This window comes from Erinaceus europaeus, chromosome 9, assembly GCF_950295315.1.
Source record: "Erinaceus europaeus chromosome 9, mEriEur2.1, whole genome shotgun sequence".
NCBI classification, from domain to species: Eukaryota; Metazoa; Chordata; class Mammalia; order Eulipotyphla; family Erinaceidae; genus Erinaceus; species Erinaceus europaeus.
The window spans coordinates 116,348,220-116,368,151 of NC_080170.1; the positions used below are offsets into that span (position 1 = coordinate 116,348,220).

Sequence of the window (19,932 nt, forward strand, 5' to 3'; positions counted from 1 at the left end):
AGTTATGTGTGATTATTGCAATTCAGTGACAAATAGAGAGCATTCCCTTCAGAGCTGGGAGTCTATTCTTTGGGCTATTTGGCTGGAATTAATTCAGCATTGCATAAAGCACCTGGAGTTACAAGCTGGATTAGTTCAATAAGCAGCTTTCTAGGTGCCAGTCAGGTTCATATTTTTACAGGGTGGGAGGAGAGATTGCCTTCTTCCATGTTTCTAGTAGCCTTATTTACTGAAGATTAAGACAAGGTCATTAAACTTGTAGATGCGTTTTTAAACTTAAAGGAATATATTTAAGCTCACCTGCTAGATCAGACCAAAAGGGAGACAAAATTTTTTACCATAAAAGAAAAACTTGTTATACTTTCTGTGACTTAACTGATCATTCAAATGATGGAAGGGAACGTGACAAAAAATGGGCAAATGGAAAAATCTAATGTAATTTAACATCTATCTGTCTATTTTAGCAGGTAGTTTTGAAAGACAATGTTTGCAGCATAACTGGGGCATTTTCCTGATTCCAATGATTATAATGTCTAACATGTGCTTATATGCACATTCACTGACAACTTGATACTACACAATAAACTATGAAATAGTGGCTGTTGCAATTTACAAGATAATCTCATTTTTCTTCCGAAGTTGCTAATGTTTTTGTCCTTTGGAAATAGGGGTTCTAAAACAAATTGTGAGACAATATGCACTGACAAAGATACCACGAGAAACAAAGATAGCCCATATGAAAAGGGAATTTCTACAAATAGCTCTTTTTTTCTCTTGTACTAGTGACATTGAAGGAATTGTCCTAGACTCTTGAGTCTTGGCCTAGCTGACTAGTTTGATGGATCGAATATATTGTTTCTTTTATACTCCATAGGGAAAATACTTAGTGACTTGAGAAAGACTATAAATGGACCAGTGTTTGCTTGTTACGGTTACTTGCATTCAGTTGTGACAGGGACTGATCTTGCTCAGGAGAAACAAAAATAATCTCTCGGGAAATATTTAATCCATCATGATTTAATCCATCACAGTTCTGTTTTTAGTTCACAGGTAATATTGTTGAGAGACAAACTTTTTTGTTACTCCTGTCCACCCTTTATGCAGAATATTGCCTCTGAACAGCAGTATAATTGTCTACTGGTCTGGGAAAGCCAGAAGGATGCAGGCCTTGACTTTGATATTCCCCACCCCACACCCAAGTTTCCTGCAGTATTTCATCAGAATACAAACCTTCTTCCACACTTTATATAAGTGTTTAGACACTTCTCCAGCAGCCTTGGTTTTCAGAGAGAAAAATAAAAATAGCACTTAATTAAAATGGAGCAAGGAACCCCAAAAGTAACATGGTGTGTGAGTGCTCAGAGTGGTACATTCCCCACCCTCTGGAACCTTGCATTTCAGTTCATTATACAACTAGAGAACAGTTACAGTAAGGAGAGGAAGCAGATAAATGTGGCCCCAGAAACCCCCCCTTTCCACTTGGTGGTACCTGATTTTCAAGTTTCCTTTCATGCAGGAAAAAATGACTTAAGGTTATTTTGAATATGCACAGCTTTGCTGCTGAGCTAAAGGGTCTTCATCATTCAATGTAAGTCATGCAAGTAATCAAGTAATCAATCAACACACACACACACACACACACTGCTCTTGAGCAAGAAGAAAACATATATGCTTATTCTTAAAATATCTCATTATTTGATTATGCCCTTCTAGGCAGTAAAGACTTGAGTGCAAGTGAGAAAATAGACTTTTTTGTCTAATAATTTTCCCTGTGGATGTGCCCCTTAAGAGGCTGACATAAAAAGATTGGGCATTTCTTCTTTTGGTTCCTGAGAGTTGCTTCAGCTTCCCTCACTGCCTTAAGGCTCAGTCAGCTTTCCCAGGAATTGAGCCCAAGTCACCTGAAGAAAGAAACATTATTGCAAACAATGAGGAGATAAGAAACAAATTGAGGAGACACTTCAACCTAATTCATTTCGGTCTTTGATGGAGCAATGCTAGTAGAGAGGGCATAATGTTGCAATGTATAATAGCTGAGGAAGTACAGCAATAGCCCTATCTACTTCCTCATCTTCCCAAGTCGAAAAGATGATTCCTTAACAGCTTTCCCTTCTTTCTGGACAATGAAAGATGTGGAGACTGGGAGAAAGAGGCATGTATAGAGAAGGAAATAGTTTCTTTAAAAAGACATGGTGGGCTTTAGTTTATAACAAGTTTACTGTTTTCTTTCTTTCTTTCTTCTTCTTCTTCTTTTTTTTTTTTTTTTTTTTTTTTGTCATTTTAAAGTCTTCGTCACTCTCAGCCAACTTTTTCAGACACAAAGGCAGCAAGGTTGAGATGGGATAAAGCATAGCACCAGTGCTTCCTTTGGTGCAGTCACATTCCCATGAGGTGTGCCAGAAACTCAGTGCTGGGTCATGGACATAGCAAAGCAAACACCTTTCTAGGTGAGCTAAGCTGTTTTGCTGAGCCAAGACAGCTTCCTTTCTTTCATTCTTTCCAGTCTGTATCCCATACCTCATTATGGAGACTAGGCAGATGCTATGTGCTACAATGGAGTCTATGAATCCAACACTATGGAAATCTAATGAAGAGACCCAAGATGATGATGATGACAGATAGATAGATAGATAGGTAGATAGATAAAAATAGATGATGGATAGATAGGAAGAAAAAACATAATAGAATAGATAAAAATATAATCAACTGATTATAGGATAGATAAAAGTATGATATATGGATGGAAGACTATGGGGTACATAGAGAAACAGATGCTAGATAGAACATTTTTTAATTGGAAACTAGCATACATAATGTGTACTATCAAAGCTGCAAGCTAATTATTTTTCTTAAACATTTCAACAGCAGTGGTCAGTATCCACTACGTTCAGCCTAATAAATTTTTGTGTATTTTAATGAACTATGGGGGAAATGAAGGATAGTTAGAATTAAAAAATAAATTCATTTCAGTAGACAACAGTAACAAAACAAATTAAAATATCTTATTAATAAAATAAATTTATATCAGTTATATCAATTAAGTAAACAACTGTTACCAAAGTCGTTCTTGTACATTAAATATATAACTTTTCCTTCACTACAGTGGGAAAAAATGTTGGAATATTTAATCATGATTATCAGATAATTATTTGGGGGTTGTAAAAAATCTCTATTCTTTATGGTTCTGAAAGGCAAAGTACTGTGAGTACTAATCATAAAATTTTCCATCATAAAGTTACCAATACTAGAATTGGTACAATGAAATATATAGAGGGATCAAATTATTTTATTATTGTTGTTGTCATTATTCATGCTACTTAACTAAAGAGTTAAGACTTGCATCGATCTTGATAGTTATAAAATGAAACTTTGAAAGATTGAGAATCCTAAAATGAGAACCCAACATTAAAATGTGTTCAGGAGTCTGTTTGTTTTACTTCTAACATTAAGTCTAAAAAATTGGTTTGCTTGAGTAAGTCTTTTTGATCCTGTCTTATTCTGTCACCAACTTCAAAACAGAGAATCTTTGAGTATATCTTGGCTGTCATCCCAATGATAAGTGGTTGGCAACTTCTTATTTTCCCAGTTTAAACTCAAGTTAAGACACTTGGAAAGTGGAACACACACCCATAAGACACATACCTATACAGCTACATATATAATAATATAATCATACTTGCTACATAAACTGAGCACTGTATACATGGTTATTATAATTCTATTAAAAACACATACAACTTAAGAATTTATTATGCAAACCAGTTAGAAAAATCTAGAAAACTAGACCTAAATGAATATGATGAGAATAACATTTATCATTTCCCTTCTTTTAAATACAATGAAATTTGTTGAGTAGTGCTTTTATTTTATTTTATTTTATATTTTATTTTATTTTATTTATTATCAAGGAGGTTACCTTTTCTGTCCCTTCCTCTTTGAGACTTATAATGTCCAGATCGAAATCCTTTCTCAAGCCATCAGTTTTATTGAAGGTAATACGTCCAGTCAAGCCATCCCACCGAGCCTAGAGGCAAATGTGACATAGCATTACTATTTAATATGTGTCATAATCTTAACATCATCTGTATTGCAGTACCTCAAATTCATCACACTATCCAATTATATGGTTGCATTTTGGTGTTATAAACTATTGCACTGGTTCAGTAACTTGACAGCAGAATACTTCACTGTTTTATTAGCATTCATTTATTTTGTCAGTTTAATATCTTATTATCACCCACATCTATAATAGTGATAATTGAAATGGGTAGTATGGGAAGAACGACTTTAAATAGCCTGCATTTATAGTAAACAAAGTCTTAGAAGTCTTAATAGCCTATTTTCCAAGGTAATTTTAAATCTTTATCCAAGGAAGTATCCCTTTCCTTTTTTGACTATGTGAAAAAGCCAATCTCATAATTTATCTAGTCAACTGTCATTGGGCATTTAGGTTGTCTCCACATTGGGGCTATTATAATTATTGTAGCTATAAACATAGGTGTACATATACCCTTTCAAATCTGTGCTTTCAGGCTCATTGAACATGAATACACACACACACACACACACAGAGATAGGTAATATATACCTGCTATCAAAAAGGATGCAATTGCATCATTTAGAACAAAATCAACAGAATTAGAGGTGATTATTCTGAATAAAATAAGTAATAAGGTGAAGGATAACTACTGGGTGGTTTTGGTCATATGTGGAATATAGAAGACTTACACAAACAAGCTTGCAAAAACAAACAACTTAGATAAACAGATTGTCTCTTATAAAAACAACTAAGATGGTTACAGGTGGGCACATAACCTTGATGGAGGGTGTGGTAACGTATATACTTTATGTGTGGGCATGATAATACACCTGAAACTTGATAATTTTTGTCTCTCTTTTTTTCTAGATAAGGCTGAAGAGGGAAAGTGGGAGGAGAAGGGGAAAGAGAGAGGAGGGAGGGAAAGGGAGAAGGAGAGGGAGGAGACAACTGCATCAGTGAAGCTTCCTTCAGTGAGGTGGGGGCCAGGTGTGAACCCAGGTTTGGGTCATGCACATGACTAAACAGTACACTATCAAAGTAAGCTATTTTACCCACTCAAAATCTGATAGTTTTGTAAAGCAATGTTAAGCCACTAATAAAAAAAAAAGGAAAAGAAAGAAGACATATTCCAATGACATATTATCCGGAGATATTATCCAGATTGTAAGGTGTTTATGATTTAAGTCATTTGCTTTCATATGACCATGGTATTAGCTTCCCAGAATTGCTGTTGAAATGATTACAAGCTTGGAGGCTCAAGACTCACAGTTCTGGAAGCCAAAACAGTCTAGAATTAGTATCACCCTTAACATCAAAGAGAGTAGGGATCTGGACCTGCTGGAGGAGTAAGCAGTCTTGGTTCCTTGCCTCTTCCTATTTCTTTTTCTTACAGGGACATCACTCCAATATCTACTTCTATGGTTACGTTGCTTTCTCCTCTATTTCTTCTCTATATCTCACTATATCTCTCCTTCAAGGGCTCTTACATTCAGAGCCTCACAGAAAACCCAGGGTAATCTACCTATTCCCCAAATCCTTCATTTAATTATATATAAAAAGCCCTTAGTTAATTTATTTTTTTGTCCAAATAAAATAGTATTTACAAATTCTAGGGATTAGGGTGTAGATAATTTTTTTTTTTTTTGGAGAGGGGAGCTGCTACTCAGACTATCACTTTTGTCCACATCACTGTAGAGAATAAAACCTATAACAGTCTGCCCTTCATAGAGCCTATGTGGAACATCTCTGGTGATTTCATTAAATAAAATACAGTGGATTTGAGGGGTGTTTTTTGCTCCAATTTTCAAGTAATGTGTGGCAGTTATTATCCTACAAATGAGGATAAAGAGGAAAATTAATTCTTTGTATGCTCTTAGTTGTTCTTGCCCCTTCTTTCTTTACCGTCAGATGTGTGCAACCCATAAAGCTCCTAGGTTATTCTACATACAAGGTGTTCATATCATGTGTGCCTATTGTATGTACCTATTTACCTAGCTAAAAGGCTGAGCAATAGGCATTTGTTAGTGTAAAGTATAGGCATTTATCACAGAGCAGGTTTGAATCTCTGAAGTGTGGCTGAAGGCAAGTTATTTAATCTGATTCCTGGGTTATTTTAGTGTTTGATCCACAAGGACTTTTGTGAGGCTTAAATGACTCAACACATTGAAAGCATTTAACTTTTTTCCCCTTTTCTTGTTTTACAGAACAGGGTTTCTGTTGAGTAATCTCACTTCACCCAGACTGAATTTTTTATTCTCCACATTGACAGAGATAGAGACACAGAAAGGGAGAAACACCAGAGGCTGAGCAGTGGCATACCTGGTTGAGCATACATATTACCATGTGCAAAGACCCAGGTTCAAACTTCCTCTGATTCCATAGTGTACCCATGTGGTGTTCAGGTTTGAACCCAGGTCAACCACATGGCCAGGCACATACTCCACTGTATGAGATGTTTTCTGCCTACAACAATGATTATTTTTACACATTTTATTCTTCATCGTATTTAGAAATCTAGTTTGCCATTTATCTTAAAACTTTTTCAGTGCTTCAATGATTTGAGGTATCACTTCAGATCTCATATGATGAGTATTTACTAGTCTCTTCTGTATTGCATTTAACAAACCAATATATGATTTATTATTTCAATTAAAATGTGCATATTCATTCAATTTAAATTTCATTCAATTTTAAGTGCCAGCACTTAAAACACCAATTGATTCATGTTGTGTACCAGTTGTTCTCAGCCTTGACTTTGCATGTGAGGTTGTAGTGGTTAATTTAAGTGCAAACTTGACTGAGTCATGGTGTTGTTCAGATATCTGGTTAAAAATAGTCTTTGGTTACACAGGCTCCTGTGCTGAATATGGTTCCCAGATCAGATTGATGGGGTTTACAGTTAACGATATTTATATACTTTTATCATATTTGGGAACTACTCTTTTCCCTGATCCAGATTTCTAGTCCTAATTCCAACTCTGACACCATCTCCCCAGACAATACCTTAAGCCCACTGGCATGCTAGCTATCAGGATCAGGCAAAATTAGTAAAGTCATGGGCCCCTTGGAATATACCTAAAACGGACTTCTTATATTTTCCAAAACGGAGACTCCAAATCTCATCTGCTATATTCTTACCTTTAGGTTCCTGATTATCAAACAAATTGTTCTGCTGTATATCTTAATGCTTTTTAGCTACCAAGTTGCACATGCTACCATGACACCAATGTGAACTCCTTGGGCAGATGACCTCACCAATGTGTCTTGGAACCCCACCTCTACAGAGCCCTACCACACTAGGGAAAGAAACAGGCTGGGCATATGAATTGACCTCCTGATGCCCATGTCCAGCAGAGAAGCAACTAAAGAATCCAGACCTTCCACCTTCTGTACCCCATAATGATCCTGGATCCGCACTCCCAGAGGGATAAAGAATAGGAAAGCTTCTGATGGAGGGGATAGGATATGAAACTCTGATGGTGGGAATTGTGCGGAATTGTACCCCTCATCCAATGGTCTTGGCAATCATTATTAAATAATAAAAAAATAGTCTCTGGGTATGCCTGAGAGGTTGTTTCCATTTAAATTCACAGACTTAATAAAGCAAATTGACATCTTCAATGTGAATGAACCTTACCTAGTCCTTTGAGGGCCTGGTTAGAATAAGTAAGAAGAGAAGAAAGGGAAATTGACTTTCTCTGTCCAACTGACTGAGCTGAGATATTGGTCTACTCTGACAATAACTAGGACTTAAATCTTTGTTGATTTTAACTCTGAGCCTTATACCAGAGTCACATAACAGGTTTTCCTATAAGTTTTTTTTTTTTTTTTAAGGAAACACTCATTTTGTTTTATTTTTCTAGTCAGTTCCAGAGAAGCACATACTTATTGTGGAAGTCATGAAAAATTACAAGCACAAAAGCAGCAAATCAAGATTACCTTCAAGCTTTCCAATCAGAGATGACAACATGTGTATTTTAAAACACATATGAAAGGATACATGTACATAAATATATGTAAATGATATAAATATATATGTATATATGATGCTGAGGTATTATTCTGATGCAGTCTCCACCCCCAGGTTTTACCACGCCCCGTGAAATCCTCGCAGTGCCCCTTTCAACCAATCCTGTCCCCACATGTCACCCCTGGTTGTTGCCCAATAAAAGCTCTCCCACTTCCCCCCCCCCCGGGCTCTCTCTCTCTCTCTCGGTGCTCTCTCTCTCTCTCTCTCTTGCTCCTTGCCCGGTGGTGAGGTAGTGGGGACAGCCATTTTCGGCTGACTCCACGTGGCCTGGGCCACCCCCTCCTGATCCAATAATAAAGATTTGTGTACCCCACTTGCTCCGGACCTTCTCTCTCTCTTCTCCACGGCACTGCCCGACACCCAAATGGCGCCCACGTGGAACTGACCTGCGCATCTCTCAGATAAGTGACAATTTGGCTATCTATGCACTATGGCTTTCTCTTATGCTTGTGAAGAGATCTCCAAAGGCCTCTGCCCTTTCTTCACGAGACTGTTTTGTTGTTTCTGGAACATTTATCTCTGGACCACTCTGTGGTTTCCGCCCAACGCCAGCCTGGCTAGCTCAGTCAGTAGAGAATGAGACACTTAATCTCAGGGTCGTGGGTTCGAGCCCCACGTTGGGCGCCAAGTATCGACAGCACCGCAGAGAAGAGAGAGAGGAGGTCCAGAGCAAGTGGGGTACACGAATCTTTATTATTGAATTGAGGGGGTGGCCCAGGCCATGTGGAGTCAGCCGACAATGGCCATCCCCATTACCTCACCACTGGGCAAGGAGAGAGAGAGAGAGAGAGAGAGAGAGAGCACCGAGACAGAGAGAACCCAGAGGGGGGGGGAAGTGGGAGAGCTTTTATTGGGCAACAACCAGGGGTGACATGTGGGGACAGGATTGGTTGAAAGGGGCACTGCTAGGATTTCGCGGGGCGTGGTAAAACCTGGGGGTAGAGACTGCATCAGAATAATTCCTCAGCATCATCTCCTCCTTTCCCTTTATATCTAAATGGACACAGTAAGGAAATATTCCATATGAAATATGGAATGGAGCAGGCTTAAATGTTTTTAAGGAATGCCATGCTCAGGTGGGAAGATGTAGGACTTTCTGTGGAGGAGGGAAGGCTTAAATGGCTTCCAACCTTGTGAGATTGATGTGTCCCCCTGTGCTCAACCCCTCTTTAGAGAGAGAGACTTACCTGGAGGGACTCATCTCATAGGTTAAGTGCAGCCTGCTCAACCATCTCCTCACAATATCTCTACATCTTTTTCTATCTTTCTATCTAGTCATAGCATAAGATGGTTCAAAGTCTATAAAAGACTATCTATGACAGAGGAACAGTAGTGTAGGAGTGAGCAGAAACCTTTTGGGCATAAACCTAAATGATATAACAAAACAGGAAGGGACAAGTAGGGGAGTAGTAAAAGCCAGTGTGATGTCAAGGGAAGGATTGGTGTGTAAAGGAATGTTCCCTGTTTTGGGGGGGAGGGGCAAACATATGTAAATGATATAAATATATATGTATATATATGAACATGATATAATAATGTACATGATATAAATATATGTGCATGATATAAATATCAGAGCACTCTCAGCTCTGGCTTATGGTGGTAATGGGAAATTAATCTGGGATCTCAGATAGTGATAGCTATTAGCGTCATAATTGTCAGCTAATTTTGATAATAAATCTATTTTATTTCTCTATATATTTATTCATTTATATATATATACATTTGATTTTGTTTCTCTGAAGAACCCTGAATATTATAGAGTTTTCCAAAAATTTTCCAGATCTGCCATTTTAGAATGTGTCCTAACTGTTCTCCTATGTGTAGTCCACAACTGGGAAAGGTCTAGGTTATCCAGTCTCTGTACATTTGCTCATCATCATATACTCCATCCTTCACTCAGCGTGCCTAGTGCCTAATCATGACTCAAAATCACAAGTCACAATTCTCACAACTGAACCACCACACACAGTACTCCCTTGCCTGTGACACTCTGATCAGCATTGCTTTGTAATTACTCATTTGCATTTATTATTACTGAAGATTGAACTGTTACACCTCTCCTCTTTTTTTTTTTTTTTTTTACCAGAGCACTGCTCAGCTCTGCCTTATGGTGATGCGGGGGTTTTAAACCTGGGACATTGTAGCCTCAGTATGAGAGTCTGTTTGCATAACTATTATGCTATCTGCCCCCAACCTGTTACACTCCTTTTCAGTTTAAAATGGTTTGGAAGTTTGACAATAAAAATAGTTTTTTTTTTTTTTTTTTACTAAATGGCATTCTTTATCATAACTAATTAAAATGACATAACTTTTAGGTATTTCATAATTTTTCTTGAATCTAGTTATTCCAAAACAAATGTTTAGTAGTTTGTATGTTTTTTTCTGTCTTTTTTTTCCAATTCTTCCTCTTTATTTCTTAAAATCCACCATTCTTTAATTTATAATCCTATCTAAAATAACATGGGTAGCCTTGATCAAGGATCAAAAAACACATTTAGTTTTTAATTTTTTATATTTATTTAATTTTCCATTTTCTTGCCCTTGTTTTGTTGTTGTTGTTATTGATGTTGTTGATGTTGGATAGGACAGAGAGAAATGAGAAAGGAGGGGAAGACAGAGAGAGGAGAGAAAGATAGGCACCTGCAGACCTTCTTCACCGCTTCTGAAGCGACAACCCTGCAGGTGGGGAGCTGGGGGCTCCAACCTGGATACTTATGCGGGTCCTTGTGCTTTGCGCCACGTGCGCTTAATTTGCTTAATCTGCTTCTCTACCGCGGACTCCCCACATTTAGTTTTAAAGCCAGTGTCCACCCATTTTGCTCTTTTGACCCCAGAGGAGTGTTATATTAAGTGAGGGTTTCGAATAGAATGAGTTATGGGAGTTGGGTGGGAGCGCAGCGGGTTAAGTGCATGTGGTATAAACCCTAAGACCAGCATAAGGATCCCAGTTCAAGCCCTCGCTCCCCACCTGCATGGGAGTTGCTTCAAAGGTGGTGAAGCAGGTCTGCAGGTGTCTATCTTTCTCTCCTCCTCTCTCCATTTCTCTCTATCCTATCCAACAATGACATCAATAACAACAACAATAACTACAACAACAATAAAAAACAACATGGGCAACAAAAGGGAAAATAAATAAATATTTAAAAAGTTTAAAAAATTGAATAGAATGAATTTTAGCTCTGGGACGCTACTATGACTAGAAAGACAGCTTAGGGGAGTGGGTTTATGTAGTTGACATGCCTCATTAAGGACCAGTGGAGGTCAAGTTGGGCTATCTAAAGCATAGGATGCATTCCAAAGTAAAACATTCCTATCTGACTGGGGGGTAGATTACTCCAGACTTTGCTTCATTTATTTCTTTCACTAATAATTAATGGGGGGAAACATTCATTTATTGATTATCTTTTCTGTGCCGGCTACTCTCTGGGAATACAGCACTTAGCAGCTACTGTAGAGTAGGAGTGAGTTAATTAATGTATTTCAGTGAAACATTATTAAGTGTGAGGATAAAGACCTTCAGATTGCAATTAAATAAAAAAGTATGGAGAAAAAGAAAAAAAAGTCTGCAAAAATTCCTACAGGATAGAATACCTGAGCTCTTTAAAAATAAAAAGTTGATCAAGCCAAGATTCACAGTCTGAACTGTGAATATAGCTCTAAAAGCACTGAATATAGAATGAATTGTGTTTGCCAGGGATCTGTAAAGACAAGTAAGGAATGAGGAGAAATACCAGTAGGTGCCTGATCATAAAGATGTTATAAATCATGCTACTTTGATTGGACCTTTCTCTGCAAACATTTGAGAATCACTGAAGCATTTTAAGTCTTGGAGTCTCATGGGAAGATAATAATCACAGGTAAATCATTTCTACACAGTTAGGGTGGATGACTCAGGAAAACTGATTATAAGGAGAGGGGTTCGGTTAGCTGATAGCTATCATGCAGCAAAATTTATAGGAACCTATTATATACCCATGTTTGAACAGAGGATCAACATAATGCATTAATCTATATGTTTCAACCACTTGTATACCACTATATATGTATATGTATGTATGTATATATATATATATATAATTTCTTTATTGGAGGATTAAAGTTTTACAGTCAACAGTAAATACAATAGTTTGTACATGCATAACAGTTCCCAGTTTTCCACATAACAATACAACCCCACTATATCTTCCTCAGCCATCATGTTCCAAGACCTGAATCCCCCCCCCCCCCCCGAGACTTTTACTTTGGTCCAATACACCAACTCCAGTCCGAATTCTGCTTCGTGTTTTCTCTTCTGATCTTTTTTTTTTCAACTTCTACCTGAGAGTGAGATTATCCCATATTCATCCTTCTGTTTCTGACTTACTTCATTTAACATGATTTTTTTCAAGCTCCATTCAAGATAGGACGAAAAAGATGAAATCACCATTTTTAATAGCTGAGTAGTATCCCATTGTATATATAGATCACAACTTGATCAGTCACTCATCTGTTGTTGGACACCTGGGTTGCTTCCAGGTTTTGGCTATTACAAATTGTGCTGCTATGAACATAGGTGTACATAAATCCTTTTGGATGAGTGTGTTTGGTTCCTTAGGATATATCCCCAGGAGAGGAACTGCAGGGGCATAGGCTAGGTCCATTTTTAACCTTGTGAGGAGAGTTCTTCAGACTGCTCTCCACAGAGGCTGGACCAATTGTCATTCCTACCAGCAGTGCAGAAAGGTTCCTTTGTCCCACAATTTCTCCAACATTTGTTACTGCTACCTTTTCTGATGCATGACATTCTCACAGAGGTGAAAATATCACTGAATATTAATGGAACTTTCCTACAGCAAGGTGGCAGAGATTGTTGAAAATGACATTACCTTTAAAATTCTTGCATAGAGTATGTTACAATTAAACCTAATATTAAAAAGATATCTTCTGATTAGCATTTATTTTTTAATTTTTTTATTATTATATTTTTTTAAGATTTTTAAATATTTATTTATTATTTATTCCCTTTTGTTGCCCTTGTTGCTTTATTGTTGTAGTCATTATTGATGCCATTGTTGTTGGATAGGACAGAGAGAAATGGAGAGAGGAGGGGAAGACAGAGGGGGAGAGAAAGATAGACACCTGCAGACCTACTTCAACACCTGTGAAGTGACTCCCCAGCAGGGTTTTTTTTTTAAGATTTTAAAAAATATTTGATTAATTAATTTATTTTTTACCAGAGCACTGATCAACTCTAGGTTATGGTGGTGCAGGACATTTAACCTGGGACTTCAGAGCCTCAGGCATCAGAGTTTCTTTGCATAACCATTATGCCATCTATCTCTGACCTTAAATATTTTTTTTATAAAATAAAAATATCAACAGGAATTGTCAATGCCCATGTTCAGTGGGGAAGCAATTACAGAAGCCAGAACTTTAACCTTCTGCATCCCACAATGACTTTGGTTCCATACTCCCAGAGGGTTAAAGAATAGGGAAGCTATCAGGAGAGAAGATGGGATAGAGTTCTGGTGATGGGAACTGTGTGGAGTTGTACGCCTCTTATCCTATGGTTTAGTCAATGTTTCCTTTTTATAAATAAAAAATTAAAAAAAATATTGACAGGACCATAGGATAAGAAGGGTACAGTTCCTGATTAACATTTAGATGAAATGGCTATCACAACAAAAATGTTTTACTTTGGTAATGCTGGAAGTTAAACTACAGCAGTGATAGAAATTGATAGGTGAACAGATAATCTGTAACTCTTGTTTAAGCCATCTAAATGGTCAACTCGATATGCTGCTTCAGTTTCTAGAACTTTGCTACTACAAGTCTTAAAAAAGAGATGGTAGGGCTACATGGTGGCACATGCAAGTGTCTCATTTTCTCTTTCCCTCCTCTCTCAGTTTCTCTCTTTTCTAACCAATACATTAAAAAAAAAAAGGCTGCTAGAAGCAGGAGTTCATAGTGTCAGCACCAAGCCCCAGTGATAAAAAGAGTAACTAAAGTTTATAGGGCAGGAGGGGGACACAGTAGAATAGTGGGCTTGCAAGAACTCCCAGGTTCCACTTCCTGTACTGCATTACAAGAGCTGAACAGTGAACTCATTCTTCTCTTTCTCTCTCATAACAATAAAGGAGTAAATCATAAAAAAAAATAGTGACACTTAATACACACTTGCTGAGATACAGGAATTGTTAGTGGCTGCACTAGGTCCACCGCCACTACCCAATATCACTGTCGGATTTGAGTAAGGTGTATCCTCTTGTATATGGAAGGTACATCTCCTGCACTACAACCGCCTTCTCCTTCTCCACGTAATCCATTGCTGCTTTGTGTACTCCAGTCTACCTTCCTGGCTTGTGTTGCAAACTAAAGAGAGTGGTTGGATTAACAGAATGTCTCCAAAGGGGCCATTAGGGCAAATAACTTCTGTAGGAGAAAGAACACTCTGTCTATGAATTTGGCTCAGTGAAAATCTCTTGTGTTCAGAATTTTCACTAAGCCAATTTTTTAGTCTCTTTTTCATGCTTTAAAAATGTGCAGTTTTTTTTTCCCTAAGCCTGAAATCTGATATGCAGGTGGATCCAAGTTATTGTCTAGGGAGATGATGTCATGGCTGGCCCAAACAAGCAGATGCTTCAAAAACAGAGTATGTTTGTATACCTTAAGATAATTAAAAGAAAAGCAATCACCGTTCACTGAATGTATTTACAATATTTTTTTTTTCTCAAGGGGAAAAAAATGCAATTCTAAGCCTCCTTCAGATCTCTTTGGAAAGAGGTGGTAGTTATCAGTACTAACTCCTATGGTATTTTCAGTATTTTTTTCTTCTTAAAAGAAACTTCTTCCCCTTTATGCGAGTTAAGCTGTGAGACTGTTCTATACATCGTCCAGAGTTTGTGGAGCTATCTGGGGATGTACAGAATGGAATTGGCAGCATTTATCTCTTGCTGCAGCAACTAGTTCATAGCAGGGTCTCAAAACTCAGTTCAGAAATCCAATTTCACTTCCACAGAGTGTGTCTATTGTGTTCCTTTGCTTGGTTTCTGAAACATTGGCTCCATTCTTGAATTTAGTGTTCCAATCACTGTTGGAGAGTAATTCCCACTTCTTTCTTCTTCTCTTTGCTCATCCAAGCAGCAAAAAAGATATTCTCTCTTCATGCTATGACAGTGCTTTGTTGTCTGCTTCAAACATCCATGAACACTCCATACCTGGTTCTTTACTGAACCAAAATGCCTTTTGATCTTCAACGTCAAGTTTCCGTTCCTGCCACAATGACCTGAGTCATCCTGCTTTCCATTTCTGGAAGAACAATTCTGCACATGTTTGTTTGTTTATTTATTTATTTTGGTCGTTTTACTTGCAAACCATTTCTTGAGAAATATTTGTACTATTGGCTAGGATGACTATATATAATTGATTCTTGAAATGTAATAAGATCCAGAAGGATCCTGCTTTCTGGGATAAGGATGCACTCTGTCCAGTTTAGATAATGATATATAATTATATTAACCATAATTACAGATTGTTTGCCTCATGTAGAATTATTTGCACAGGGGAATATTACAGTATCACCAACTAAAACTAATAAACTATTGTCCCTATTTTAGGTAATAATTTTAATTTGTGTACAGTATTGGGTCCCCTAACAATTACTTAGTAGGAACTGAATTAAATAGTGTGACTTTTACCCTTCTCTCTTGTCAGACATATTGTCTGGTGGTCATGAGAAGGAAGTCAAGCAATAATAGAAGTAAAACAAAAAATTAGATATCATATTTGTATGATCTCCTCCTAAGTGGTATACATAAATACATCTCTCTCTATATATATTAGAAAATAAAATATGTAACCATAAAACCATAAATCTTTACAATCAGTTTTAACTATATTTAGTTAAAGTGATGGCTTTTATTTACTTTTTTTTTTTAACTAAAGGGACCTCAAATGTGTAAAAGAACATAGCATATGTACTTCTAATTTTTCTTTCCTGACACAGTCATTCTCATTTGAAATAGGAAATAAATTATTTCCTACTGGAAAAGAGAGACTTTATTTTTGAAAGTAGGAAAAAAATGGGTTCTTTTTGTTGTTGTTGTTGTGGCCTGGTTTTTCCCATTCTGGGCAGTCTTTCTTATAAAGAGAGAGATAGAGACAGGAGGAGAGAGGGAAACATAGCAAAGGACAGAAGCTTCTCCATGGCAGTGTGCAGCCCAGGCTCAAACCTGGATCATCTGCATGACAACACATGATATCACCATTGACTCAGCCAGCCTGCGGGCTTGAGCTGGAACTTGCATTTTCAACTTCCACACCTGAAAAACAATGGAAGGTGATTTGCAAGACATGGATCAGTCTTCAGGCCTGGGAACTGATGCTTTCAATCCTACCTTGCCACTTAAGAAAGCAGGTTTTTTTTTTTTTTTTTTTTTTAGGTTTTATTTATTTATTAATGAGAAAGATAGGAGGGGAGAAAGAATCAAACATAACTCTGGTACATGTGTTGCTGGGGATTGAACTCAGGATGTCATGCTTGAGAGCCCTCTGCTTTATCCACTGTGCCATGTTCCAGACCACGCCACCTAAGAAAACATTAAGTGATTCACAGGATACATCTGGGATAACAATAGCTGATTCTCTAGAGAAGAGTCCACTTGGAGATGTTCTCAGAAATGGATTTTTGCAAGAAAAGAATTTAAAGGACCTGAAGACTTGTGTCACCTGCAAGGTAACAGAGACCTGGAAAGTCCTTAAAAGGGAGGGGGGTAACAAAGGACTCTGGGGGAGGTAGATTTGGAATGCAATATCCCTGTGACTCATTGCACAATATCTGTTATTCTTCATTTTTAATAAAGTATTTTCCCTAACACAAATGAAGGGACTTTTATTATTCAAGGGTAGGCAAACCTGGATATTCCATTATGCTGACTCTATTTCAATATGCAGGTAGACTAGCCAACCCTGAGAATGTAAGTTTCAGTAGATGAAGTATTGTAAGAGCATTTTTTTTTTGTATTTATGTATTTATTTGTCACCTGGGTTATCACTGGGGCTCAGTTCCTACAGAACAAATCCACTGCTCCTGGAGGCTATTTTCCCCCATTTTTTTGCCATGTTGTTATTATTGTCATTGTTGTTGCTGTTATTGTTGGATAGGACAAAGAGAAATCGAAAGAGGAGGGGAAGACAGAGAGGGAGAGAGGAAGACAGACCTACAGACCTGCTTCACCGCTTGTGAAGCCATCCCTCTGCAGGTGGGGAGGCAGGGGCTCGAACCAGGATCCTTAGGCCAGTCCATGTGCTTCGCACCATGTGGGCTTAACCCTCTGTGCTACTGCCCTGCCCTAAGTGCATTTTTTGTTTTTTACATTTCGCATTTATGCATTAAAACTATGCTAAAAATATTGTAAATACAAGTTTCACGGTAATCCAGAGGGTAACTTTCTGTGGAACTAGATCAAAGTGTAGGAAAGAATTAGTTTTTTAAAGTGACTCTTCTGTGTATGTTGAAATTGTCTAATTTTGGGGACTCAAGAGGTAGCACAGCGGGTTAAGTGCACGTGATGGCAAAGCGCAAGGACCCATGTAAGGATCCCTGTTTGAGTTCTCTGCTCCCCACCTGCAGGGGAGTTGCTTCATGGGCAGTGAAGCAGGTCTACAGGTGTCTATCTCTCCCCTCTCTGTCTTCCCCTCTTCTCTCCATTTCTCTCTGTCCTTTCTAACAACGACAACAATAATAACTACAACAATAAAAAAACAAGGGTAACAAAAGGGAATAAATCAATATTAAAAAATAAATTAAAAATTTAAAAAATTATCTAAGCTTGAAAATTGAAAACTCTAAGGATATTCTTTAAGGTTTTTTTTTTTAAGGTCATTATTTATAGGTTTGCTTATAGATGTTTGGAACCCTTAGGAACACACAGTTTAAATTTTTTACTGTATTAGTGTTTATAGCTTAAATTCTGTAAAATGAAAATCTGAGAGATAAATATTATTTCTGTTCAACAGAAAAAAATGTCCCTAAATTATAATCTAATTGTCCTTCATACATTGATTAACCAATCTTAATTTCCCTACTAGCCTCTAGATTATTCTAATATCTTTGAAACAAAATTTACCATCTTTCAGGTTCTCCCAGTGTTGAAAACATTTGTAGTATTAATACTTATAATTATATTGATGTTAATATCGTATTGGTTGTTATTAAAAATTGCACTTTACAAAACTATACTTCCAGGGACCATCTCTACTTGATGGCTAGGGAAACTAGTTCAACTGGCAGTTCACCAGACATGGGTAGCTGCGGTTCTTGGTATGGATCCATGCTAACCACTATATGGACCAGAGTGGTACTCTGTCCTGTCTATCTTTCTCTTTAATTCAAGTGACACTTTTTTATAGGTAGTAAATAAACCTCTTTGAAAATGTACCTTGCTTCAAAGATTGCCTTACCGAGATGCTTAAATGGATTTAATCTGCCAGTCAGATTTGTAGGCCATTTAAGTTAAACAAAAACAGGGGAGTTGGGTGGTAGCGCACATGGCATAAAGCGCAAGGATGGCGTAAGGATCCCATTTGGAGCCCCTGGCTCCCCACCTGCTGGGGAGTTGCTTCACAGGTGGTGAAGCAGGTCTGCAGGTATCTATCGCTCTCTGCCCGTCTCTGTCTCCCCCTCCTCTCTCCATTTCTCTCTGTCCTATCCAACAACGATGACAACAATAAAAACTACAACAATAAAACAACAAGGGCAACAAAAGGGAATAAATAAACATTTTTAAAAAGATAAAAACAGAAACATATTTCTTTTTGTAAGTCCTAGGGAAAAACTTAAGTCTTAATAGAAAGTACCTTCACTACGTTTCTGAGTTTTCTCTTCCTATTTATTTGAGTCTGGTTCTATGTTTTGATTGTAAGTTTTACCTAAATCTGCTAATGCAAATGTACCTTTTTGAAATTATAGCTTGAGCTATTTCTCTTCCATAATTTGGCTCAGGGACCAGTAGAACCACGTCTGGTTTCAAACCATTGAACTGTCTCCACTATATAGTCAAGAGAGCCCTTTGCACCTCAGAAGCTCCTGCTTTGACCCATGAATAGGTTTATGGTTTCCGTGGGCATTTAATTACTAGTCTAGTCTTCAGAGCATAGTTAAAACATAGTCTTAAGTACATATCCTTGTATATATGTGTATATGTTTTGTTCAGGGCCACAAAATTATTCTCCACCGGTGGCAGCAAAAACTGGAAAACTGACATTTTGTTATGATTATATCTTCACACTGTCTTCCAGGTTGATGAAGCTAAATAGAAATTTCTGTCTGTAGGGTGGGTGTAAGAGGACAGAAGATCTGGCCAGAGAGTCGGGCAGTAGTGCAGTGGGTTAAGGGCACATGGTGCAAAGCTCAAGAACCTGCATAAGGCTCCCCACCTGCAGGGGAGTCACTTCACAAGCGGCGAAGCAGGTCTGCAGGTGTCTATCTTTTTCTCCCCCTCTCTGTCTTCCCCTCCTCTCTCCATTTCTCTGTGTCCTATTCAACAATGACGATATCAATAACAACAACAACAATTAAAAAAAAAAAGATCTGGTCAGTCTTCTTACTATGTCTGAGTAAAATTATGTCTCAGGCCCTCTGGAAAAGAGAGAAACACTTTGGATTCTTTCTCCAAGAGCTTTGGTGTTCATCATTTAGTTTCACCCGTAGGTTAAGATTTCAGAATGCAAGCTGTGGGCCTCAGTGACTGACTGTCTTTGGAAATGAGCAAAGTGCCTTCATTTCATTATGTGAGTGTGAAATTTATTTCTGCCTCCAAAAAAAAAAAAAATGCTAGTAATAAAATAAGTAATAAAATCATATAAATTAAAGGAGCTTTTT

At 37.6% G+C, this 19,932-nt stretch overlaps 1 protein-coding gene across 5 annotated transcripts in view; it reads right to left on the reverse strand.

Annotated features, from left to right (window-relative positions):
* GRIK1 (glutamate ionotropic receptor kainate type subunit 1) overlaps positions 1-19,932 on the reverse strand; it is a 519,153-nt gene that overhangs the window by 75,776 nt on the left and 423,445 nt on the right. For 3 of the 5 annotated variants that reach the window (XM_060198592.1, XM_060198590.1, XM_060198593.1), the window contains exons 8-9: positions 3,917-4,024; positions 1,231-1,275 (exon numbers count right to left, since the gene is read on the reverse strand). In XM_060198592.1, the coding sequence (XP_060054575.1) occupies positions 1,231-1,275; positions 3,917-4,024 (153 nt within the window). The remainder of the gene's footprint in view (positions 1-1,230; positions 1,276-3,916; positions 4,025-19,932) is intronic. The other 2 variants (XM_016190588.2, XM_060198591.1) reach the window with 1 other exon arrangement.